The sequence below is a fragment of the Sinocyclocheilus rhinocerous genome, unplaced genomic scaffold, assembly GCF_001515625.1.
Source record: "Sinocyclocheilus rhinocerous isolate Xijiao unplaced genomic scaffold, SAMN03320098_v1.1 scaffold12, whole genome shotgun sequence".
NCBI lineage: Eukaryota > Metazoa > Chordata > Actinopteri > Cypriniformes > Cyprinidae > Sinocyclocheilus > Sinocyclocheilus rhinocerous.
The window spans coordinates 1,103,313-1,113,514 of NW_015626394.1; the positions used below are offsets into that span (position 1 = coordinate 1,103,313).

A 10,202-nucleotide genomic window follows, 5' to 3' on the forward strand; every position below is an offset into this window, starting at 1 on the left:
GTGTTCGTCACTTCTGAGCGGCGCATGCGCAACGCTGACCCCATACGTCATCCTCCCGGAACTGCTTCTGTGTACAACTGCTGGGGCAAGCTAGATTCAAGTGATTATTACGTTTTGAATATGGATATTTTTCTTACAAAAACGCATCGATTCGCTACAGGAGGCCTTTGTTCACCCCCCGGAGCTGTGTGAGACACTTTTTTTTGTGGAAGTGTGCTTTTTTTTCACGTTTTTTGGACAGAAGCAATGCAACACCTGCTGAGTGCAACGATAGAGCTTGAAAGGTCAAAGACAATTTTTAATATAACTCCGACTGGATTCGTCTGAAAGAAGAAAGTCATATACACCTAGGATGCATCGGGGGTGAGTAAAACGCAGCCAAATTTTAATTTTTGGGTGAACTAACCCTTTAAGCAGCGCAGCTTTTTTTTTTATTATTAATATGTTTCTTGACCACCAAATCACCATATTAGAATGATTTCTGAAAGATCATGTGACAGTGAAGACTGGCTGCTGAAAATTCAGCTTAATCACAGGATTCAATTACATTTTAAAATGTAATAACATAGAAACTTTTATTTTAAATTGTGATAATATTTCAATATTATTGTTTTGCTGTGTTTTTGATCATGAATATTACAGTCCTAATAATTACATAAACCTCAGGGTCTGCCTCAGTTTTGTAAATGCCAGCTTGCAAACACACTAATTTCAATCTTATTTAAGCTCATATGGGTTTAATATTTAATGCAACAAAGCTGTGTTTTATCAGTAAGTGTGTCACCTGGTAAATTAACCAAAGATCTTGGCGTTACAGGAACCACCATCAAAGTGGCAAACACAATTAAGTAGAACAATCACTTCCTTTTACAAAAGATTATACAACCTAAAAAAAGGAACTACACAGAAGGAAAAAAATGTCTGAGATAAAATCATTAGTATTTCTGTATGCCTATTATGTTATTCAGTCAAGTGTGAACTACTAGTGCACTAGGTATTACACACTAATTTTTATTTAATTTTTTATTATTTTTGTGTAACTCACAATAGTCTAATGATGGTTATAATTTAGCTTGTACATTCAGTTTTGTTGGTTATCCTCCAAATGCTTTATCAGTGGATGAAGTGTGCCATATGAACTAATGCTGGCCCTATGCGATATATCACGGTAATGAATATGCACAATATTGTTATCCTGGGCACTTCTAAATACCGTGAATAATTATATATTACAAATTATTTAGAATGTTGAATGCATTTTAAGAATACTTTTCCCATCAACTGGTCAAAATGAAGACCACCGCTGTATGCTGGAGGTCTTATTGTAAAGTGATACCTATTGGTCTTTATAGTTCTTTTGCACTTTAATCTGTGTAAAACTTTTAACTTTATATATTTTTCTGTATTGCTTTATTGCATTTAAATGTTCAGTTATTTTTGTTATAAGAAAAAAGTTATTAAACCTGTTATACTGTATTATGACAGCACTTTTTTTAAAACTAAATTTCAATATCATGATAATACCGTATACCGTGATAAAAGCATGAGCAATTAATCGCAACATGAGAATTTGATACCGGCATATCCCTAGCCTGGCCCTGACCCAATCACTGTCTCCTGCTCTGCTTTGCTCTGGCCTCTTCTTTATCCTTGCCTGAGCTGCTGACGTGTGCCATGATTGTCTCCAGCAGGCCTGCAATCAGAGAGGGTGAGGCCGAGTAGGTCAGACTCAGCTTGCCCCTCCACTCAAGCAGAGGGCATCACCCTCTCTTGTGCAAGAAATCAGTGTCCCTCTTCTAACCTGGCATCCATTTAACAGCTAAAAATGAGAGAATCTGTGCTGCATGGGAAATAGAATCATCGTTGATCTCTGCGCTTCTCCCTCAGCTGTAGAGAGGCTGACCAGCGACACTGCTGAACGCTCATCGCTTTTAGTAGCACGGCAGCTCCACAGGCCCTGCTCACAGGGGTTTGGTGATGAACAAGTGTAGCAGAATGTGGACAGTACTGAGGGAATCCTAATGAATTCCACCAGTCGGGGGAGGAGGAGGGCTGTCATTAATATTTTAGAGGCTGGTTGCCATCTGGCCGTATTTAAGAAGCATGCATATGTAGGTCATATCTGCCATCATTTTACTATGTCCAACCTCTGTTTAACCCTGTTTAACCGGCATTTTCTGAAACAGCGATGACATTGTGCATGTATTCCACTGTGTTGCACTGCCTTGTCATTTGGATTTTACCAGTTACATTTTTTACCACTTGGGCCACTTTCCCATACATTCTTAGAAAGTGCTGCTATCTACAACCAAATGAAAGCCACTGACCTTTTTTATTTATTTGTTATATTAGTTATTTATATTCAAAAGTTTGGGTTCAATATTTATTTATTTTATTTATTGTTTTTTTTTGTTTTTTGAAGAAATAAATTAATACTTCAGCAAGGATGTACTCATTTTTTTTTTTTTATTTCAAAATATTTATATTTCAAACAAATACTATTCCTTTGAACGTCCTGAAAAAAATTAATTTCCACAAAAATATTAATTGGCAGAACTGTTTTCAACATCGATAATGATAATAAAGTTACATGAGCAGCAAATCAGCATATTAGAATGATTTCTGAAGGATCATGTGACTCCGAAAACGGCTGAAAAGGAATAAATTACATTTTATATATTCAAATTTAATAAATTTATTTTATAAAAAAAAAAAAGTATTTTAAATTGTAATAATATTTCACAATATTACGGTTTTTACTGTATTTGTGATCAAATAAGTGCAGCAATGGAGAAGATTTTGAGTGATTTCTTTAAAAAAAAAAAAATCATGCTATTATCATACCCTGGCTTGTTTCATACTGTCTTCCCCAGCATGACTGTATAATTAAGGGACACCAAGCATCTTAAATTGACATCTTTAAATAAAGCTCCGTAAGCAGATTCTTGCGTCTTCTTGCACAGTGCCCCAGTTTCCTATTGAGGCATTTTTTTGGGGGGACCACCAGGAACAATAGCTGGAAGCAGTGGGTCATGTTCTCCTTTCCTCTGCTCAAGAGTGCTAGTATGAACATTCTTCAGTGGTCTTCTCATTATTCCTATATGGATGGTCTTATGAATCCATAACAAGATGCAGAATTAGCCCAGCTGTTTGGATTTCAGACCTAATTAAGCCTAATTAAGTATTATCCTCATTAATCCGCTATGGTTTTCCAAAGAAAATGCACTACATAAAAATGGTACTCGAATTACAGATCTCAATTAATAATTGGGAAGTATCACTAATTAGTACACATTATGCATCATATACAATCATATTTATTTGAAACATGTAAATTCAGCATAATTAGCAAGCTTCACTAGTACACATTTTGCATCATTATAAAATGGTGTTTAAGTGCGATGTTCACAAGTAAGCTGTCGATGTGATTATTACTTTTTTGTGGTATGTAGTTCTTCAAATAATTCATCATAAGTGATTGTGTGTGTGTGTGTGTGTGTGTGTGTGTGTGTGTGTGTGTGCTAGGCTTTAGATATTGTGAATGGGGAAAGGACCAGTTCTGCTTATAAAAATAATTCCAGGGCTTTCCACCAACAAGATTTTACTTTCATAGATGAGCGTTTTCCCAGAACAGAATGCAAATAATGCTAATAAAAACAAGCTACCCATGCAAATGTACAGTTCCATGTGATACTGATGCAATACAGTATATCATTATATATTACATGATACATTGTACTCCAATGTACTTCCCAAGTACAAGTATTGTATTTAAAGAATCCTTGGAAATTGTTTCGGTCTTCCTTTTTAGGTTATTGTAGTATGGATCACCCTCATAAATGGCAAAAAAAAAAAAATATATATATATTTTTTGTAAATGTAACTAACCAAAATTAGTTTCCTCTCATTAGTCAAATCACCTCTATTTATATAGCGCTTTATAAAATCCAGATTGTGTCAAAGCAGCTTTACAGTGTTAAACAGGAAAACGTGTGTTGATAATGCAAGAGGACAATAACAAACAGTCAGTTTATCAGTTAAAGTCAGTTCATTGTTGATTCAGTGATTATTAGTGCTGAGCAATAAACCATTTTTTATAGAACAGGTTCTTTGTGGTAATACCAATAACTTTCTTCATAATTTTCATCTATTTATAGTGATTTAGGGTGAATTTATTAAGAAACATTATTAACATTACAATTGAATGTCTTTGTTAAAATGTATAGTGTTCATTCATAAATGCCTTGGATAAAAAAAAAAAAGTTAAATATTTGGATCCAGCATGATACAATTTATTTTACTGTATGATTTAAGAACCATGATGCAAATGAAAGTTCAGCTGCACACCTGTGCTTGTGTTGATGGTTCAGCCTCTCCATAATAGTTTTGTTTCTCCACAGGTGGTGCCAGCTTGTCTGTGGGCGTCTTGTGGTGTACCCGAGGAAGGCAATTAGATATGGCAGCTAATAAGAGTAAGGGTCAGAGCTCCCTCACCCTGCACAAGGTCATTATGGTGGGCAGTGGAGGCGTAGGAAAGTCTGCTCTTACCCTTCAGTTTATGTATGATGAGGTAAGTCAACAGACCAAAAAAGTTTTTTTTAGGTGGAGGCTTTACTAACACCACAAGTCTCAAAAAAAAAAAAAGTGTATTGCTAGACTTCAAGATGCATTGCCTTGGTTTATTTAACAGTGATTGCTATTTTCTGTCCCTCAGTTTGTTGAAGATTATGAGCCCACAAAGGCTGACAGCTACAGGAAGAAAGTGGTGTTGGATGGAGAAGAGGTGCAGATTGACATTTTAGACACAGCTGGGCAGGAAGACTACGCGGCCATCCGAGACAATTATTTCCGTAGTGGAGAGGGTTTCCTTTTGGTGTTCTCCATAACAGAGCACGAGTCCTTCACGGCCACAGCAGAATTCAGGTCAGTGGTATTGCACCATTCTAGCTACTTGAATCATAAGCTAGTACAATAAGAAAATGGAATCTCCCATTGTGACCTAGTATAGTCGGAAAATTGGATCACTCAGCATTAAATGTATCCGTGTGTTTACAGGGAGCAGATCCTGCGGGTTAAAGCTGAGGAGGATAAGATTCCTCTACTTTTGGTTGGAAATAAGTCGGACCTTGAGGATCGGAGGCAGGTTTCAGTGGACGAGGCCAGGGGAAAAGCAGAAGAGTGTGGTGTGCAGTATGTAGAGACTTCTGCCAAGACACGAGCCAATGTGGACAAGGTAATATTTGTGCCTGCCTCTATCTATCTATCTCTCTCTCTATCTCTCTCTCTCTCTCTCTCTCTCTCTCCATCTCTCTATCCAAGGCTCAATTCTTATTCATCGTACCACAAATTGTTCCATTGCCGCACATAACCATACTTGCTTTTATAAAATGCATCTCGTCTGTATTGTGGAATGATGGATGCCTTGACGACTGCATGATGATGGTTACAGTTTATTAAATGTAGCAGAATCCAGTTTTGGAATATTTTCTGTGTAATGCAGTTTCTGATGGAAGTATTTGATCAATATGTATTCTAGTGCCACAGAATTACAGGAGTAGAGCAGCTGTTCAGCAAGCTTAGAGCAAAATGTGCATTTAAGTTTTTTACTCCTTTAATTTTACATGTCTACATGGTTGACGTTTGTTTTTATATCACAGTATAGTTGCGGATTCCTGTTTTGTTCAGTTGCTCTCTCGTTTTTTGTTAACAAACATTTTTTGCTGCTGGTATTAATTTTTTAACAACAATACATTTTTTTATCTGTTAAGAGAGATTTGAGCTGGGAAGGGAAATAACAAAAATAATAGAATAGTTTGTTTATCTTTAATTCTACTTAGTTATATATACAGTATATATACACTGCTCATTTTGGTTTTTATTCACTACTTTTAATAACCTTGTCATACTGAGCAATAATGAACCATTTGTTTTTCCAAAGGTATTTTTTGATCTAATGAGGGAAGTCCGTGCTAAAAAGATGTCAGAAAATAAGGACAAAAACGGGAAGGGAAAAAATAAGAAGAATAAGAAGAGCTTCAAAGAGCGATGCTGTTTACTTTGAACTACACTTGGACTTTTCCCCACCAAATCTACTTGCAACTCTATGGGGAAACTCCATCAGAGCCCCTTTTTCTTTATTAAAATCATAACTTGATTAGTAAGGTTTTGTACTGGGCAAGGTAAGCCTTTATCACAATCTTTCATTCCCATAGTTCATTTCAAATAACTAGACTAAGATTGAATGGTATGCATACTTTTTAATGGACGATGACCACTATATGGCTACTGGTTGATGACTGTGGCACTTTAGGACTTCGTTAAATGTAGTTGGCCAACATGTGCCCAACACTAACTTTTTTGCTCTGTAATTTATCTTTCCCTGACAGTTTTAAGTAGAAATCCACTTTAGTAGGCAAAGTTATCTCTTTATTTTTTATTGCACACCTTTTGAGTATTTTTGTGTTAGGTTTTTTAAAATCTAACCATTTTATTTCAACATCTGTTGACACCATCAATGCATAGAAATCAAGAAATGTTTTTGTAGATCAAGTAGTACTGTGGTTTTAGACTTAGAAAACTGTCTATGAATGACGCCATTGAAAAGCACATATGGTATTGAGGATGGAGTGCCGAAGCATGGGTTAATAGTGCCACCTGGTGGTTCATTAATATGTCTTTTCAGGAAGTCCTCATGCCTAACCTCAAGTTACTAATCTCTGTGAATTTGATCTGCCTTTGTTTTCGTGTTTTATTGAAATATTTTTGTAGGACTTGTTACATTTCCACCACTGTCTTATGAGAAGAATGTATTCTGTGTGAAAATGCGCCAACAAGCACCATAACTAAAACAGCCTTGCTGCATTTTCAGACTCCACATAAGACACGTTTTATTTAGTGTTTGTTTAGCACTCTGACCTTGGAGCTGCGGTTTCACCAGTAATTTAAAACTGCACTTTTATACGAATATCACCTAACCTAGACTACAATTTGTATTGTGGTTTTCCACTGGCTTTTAGAAGACAAACTTCAAACTATGTTGCCAAATAAACTTTTGTTTTTCTCCTTTGTATCACTTGTTTTTCACTTCTAGGATTGAATGAATTTGAACAATTGGAACCTAACATGGAAATCCTCCTAGCAATTTCTAGAAAATGTTTTAAAAAAAAATCCTTATGAAGTAAAAAGGAAAGGTCATCAGAATTTGCCATACCCCATATTAAGTTAATAACCGCATTTTTTTTCTTCTTAGGGTAATAGACTGCGGTACTCCTATTGTAACTTTTATTTACTTGTAATTTTGTAATTTTAATAATAGTTATTTTTTATCTTTGTTGTTTTATTATTATTATTATTATTATTATTATTAACAATAACAGTAGTATTTAATTATTATTATTATTATTATTATTAACTTTTTAAATATGTAATTTAATAATTTATTTTCTATTATCAATGTTGTTATCATTGTTTATTATTATAATGAATATTATTATTATATTTGTTAATTGTTGTTGTCGTTGTTGTTGCCTTGATTTGTTTCTATTAGTGTTTGGTGAATTAGAGTTCACCAGAAGGTATTATCGGTCTTCCTTGCAAATGTATATTAAAAACCAGAGGAGGAGAGAATATCAACATTTCATAGCAGACGAACAAAGATGCCTGCAGTTGACCACTGGATGGCAGTCATGATGTTTCCACATACACAGATCTGATTGTGCTGCTTGCTGCAACATGGAGCTGTTTCTGAATGTATTGATCAGGATCAGTGGTTTCCAATGCTTTCCATTTGTTACATGTACATGGCATTTAGTAGCTCTGGCCAATAAGTACCTTAATGGTGACTACAATTAGGCAGGATTATGCATGATTATACAGTATGTTCATGTTTTCTTCTGTAATTAAGAAATATTAAGTTTTGAGACCAAGCATTTTGCACTGATCTCAACCTCTTGCCATTAGCAGTAAGGAACCTTTCATGCTTTCCCAATGTGTTTAATTTATTTATACATTAGAATGGCATCAGTGAAAAGCAAAGGCAGAATATTTGGTATTAACATTATCCATTAACAAATAATCTTATATTTAACTATTATTCAAACTTTTAAATAACCTTCAAGCTTATTATTGCTGTCAAATATTTATTTCAAATTGTTTCTTGTTTTTTTTCCATTTGTTTCACTCTATATTTAAAAGAGTAAAGCTAAAACATTCACAAAGACATAAGAGGCAGAATAAGAAGTTGCAAAATAATAAAGGGTTATGGAAAGTCAGCTGCAAAACACTAAAGGAGAAATTGGTTGTAAATAAGTTCAATCAGGTATTTCAGACATTCATTTATTTGTTTATTTTTCAATTCATCAGTGTGTTTAAAGATCGTTTGTTATGCTTTAGAAAAGGTCTCTGCTTCCTATCATTTGGACTGTGGAATTATTAATGAGTACAACCCTGTACAGAACAACAAGAGAAAATTATGAATTATAGTTTGAAAATATTTAATATTTTATACTGATTTGTTAAAACGGCTTCTTTAATGTCCTTTGCATTCACCCTTTGCACAAGTATAACCCATGCACTGGTACATGACTGAGGTTGTCAAACTTAATCAACTGTCCTTAATCAACAGGAGATGTCTTGATTTTTATAAGAGATTTCTATTAAAGCAACCAACAACAAAAGTATGATCTGGAAACTGAACTGATATTAGTTTCATTTTAAGACTATCTTGGGGAACATTTGTGTTTGTGGTTACAGTTCAGAGGCAGAATTTTGTTTCTCAAGTCCTCCTCCCATTTCAACCAAATGTCTCAAGAAGTCTCCCTCTGGGCATTTTTATAGTTTTCTGTGAGTTTATGCACTCATATCATTATTATGACTCCCAAAGCCATTGAACTTTTAAAAATAAGATAAAAGAGGATATTCTCCTCCTCGTCATATTCAGCACAAAAGCCTCCTGCTTTTTTCCATTGCTCCTGTCTTCTGAAAGTTCATTTCTGCGATTCATCATGCTTTTTTCTAACTAAATATGAGTTGCAGGAAAGCAGAGGTCAGCCGCCGATTCTCTTCTATCTACAGGTAGACACTAATAAGCAGTGTTGGGGAGTAACTAGTTACATGTAACGGCGTTACGTAATTTAATTACAAAATAAAAGTAATTGTAATCAGTTACAGTTACTAAGAAAAATGTGTAATTAAATTACAGTTACTTATGAAAATGTTAAGGATTACAAAGGGGGTTACATCTGATTTTTTCACACACACTCCCACAATACAGATTTAATTGAGTTATTTCATAAATTGCATTGACTGCTCTAAAATATGAAACACCAATGTTTCAGAAGTTTATAACATGCTTATGTATATGCTTTATTTTTTTAAGATTAACAGTTTTTTCTAAGGCATTGTTAGATTCCAGTGTTTCCTGTCATAGCTATGCAAAGATAACACTGCTAATAAGGCACATGACATTTCCCCTGATACTATCACACCATCATTGTGTGGATCTGTAGCGCTGCTCTTAATATTCACTCACTTGAGTGTTTGTATTAGACTCTTATTAAAAAAACTTCAGCTGTTTGTGTTGAGCATTATTGCAGCCATATTTTTGTGTAAAGGAAAGCAATATCCTTCCCTAATATCCTAATATCTCTAGACTGAATATTCCATCTCTGGTTTCTTTGCTGAACGATACTTCAAATAAACCTTAAAGCCATTATTTCACAAGCTGCAAATTGCTCATCTTAAAACAGAACTGATAAATGCCGTTCTCTAAGTTCTAAAGGGGTGAAATCACTAAGAATGAATTGCACTCGCCGATTGTGTCCTTTATTTGCACATGATGTCTACATTGTTTAGAAGAAAGTATGCAATTATGCAAATTATGTTTAATGGCGAAGCACCCTAAAAATATGATGAAATATCTATCTATCTGTCTGTCGTGTTCTGTCTGTCTGTAGCGTTCTGTCTATTAGTCTGTTGTTCTTTCTGTCTGTCGTTTTATCAATTGTTTTAGTCTGTCTGTCGGTTTAGTTTTTGTCTGTTGTTCTATCTATCATTCAGTCGGTCTGTCTGTTCTATTTATTTATCTGTCTGTTCTATCGTCTGTTGTTGTTTCTTGTGTCCGTCCTGAGATCTATCTATCTATCTATCTGTCTATCTATCTATCTATCGTTCTATCTATCGTTATCTATTGCTCTATCTATCGA

At 34.7% G+C, this 10,202-nt stretch overlaps 1 protein-coding gene across 1 annotated transcript in view; it reads left to right on the forward strand.

The window, feature by feature from the left end:
- LOC107714348 (ras-related protein Ral-B-like) overlaps positions 1-6,731 on the forward strand; it is a 16,027-nt gene extending 9,296 nt beyond the window's left edge. The window contains exons 2-5 of the mRNA XM_016520173.1: positions 4,401-4,570; positions 4,715-4,923; positions 5,056-5,233; positions 5,939-6,731. Of these exons, the coding sequence (XP_016375659.1) occupies positions 4,457-4,570; positions 4,715-4,923; positions 5,056-5,233; positions 5,939-6,061 (624 nt within the window). The 5' untranslated portion in view covers positions 4,401-4,456 and the 3' untranslated portion in view covers positions 6,062-6,731. The remainder of the gene's footprint in view (positions 1-4,400; positions 4,571-4,714; positions 4,924-5,055; positions 5,234-5,938) is intronic.
- The last annotated feature ends 3,471 nt before the right edge of the window (positions 6,732-10,202 follow it).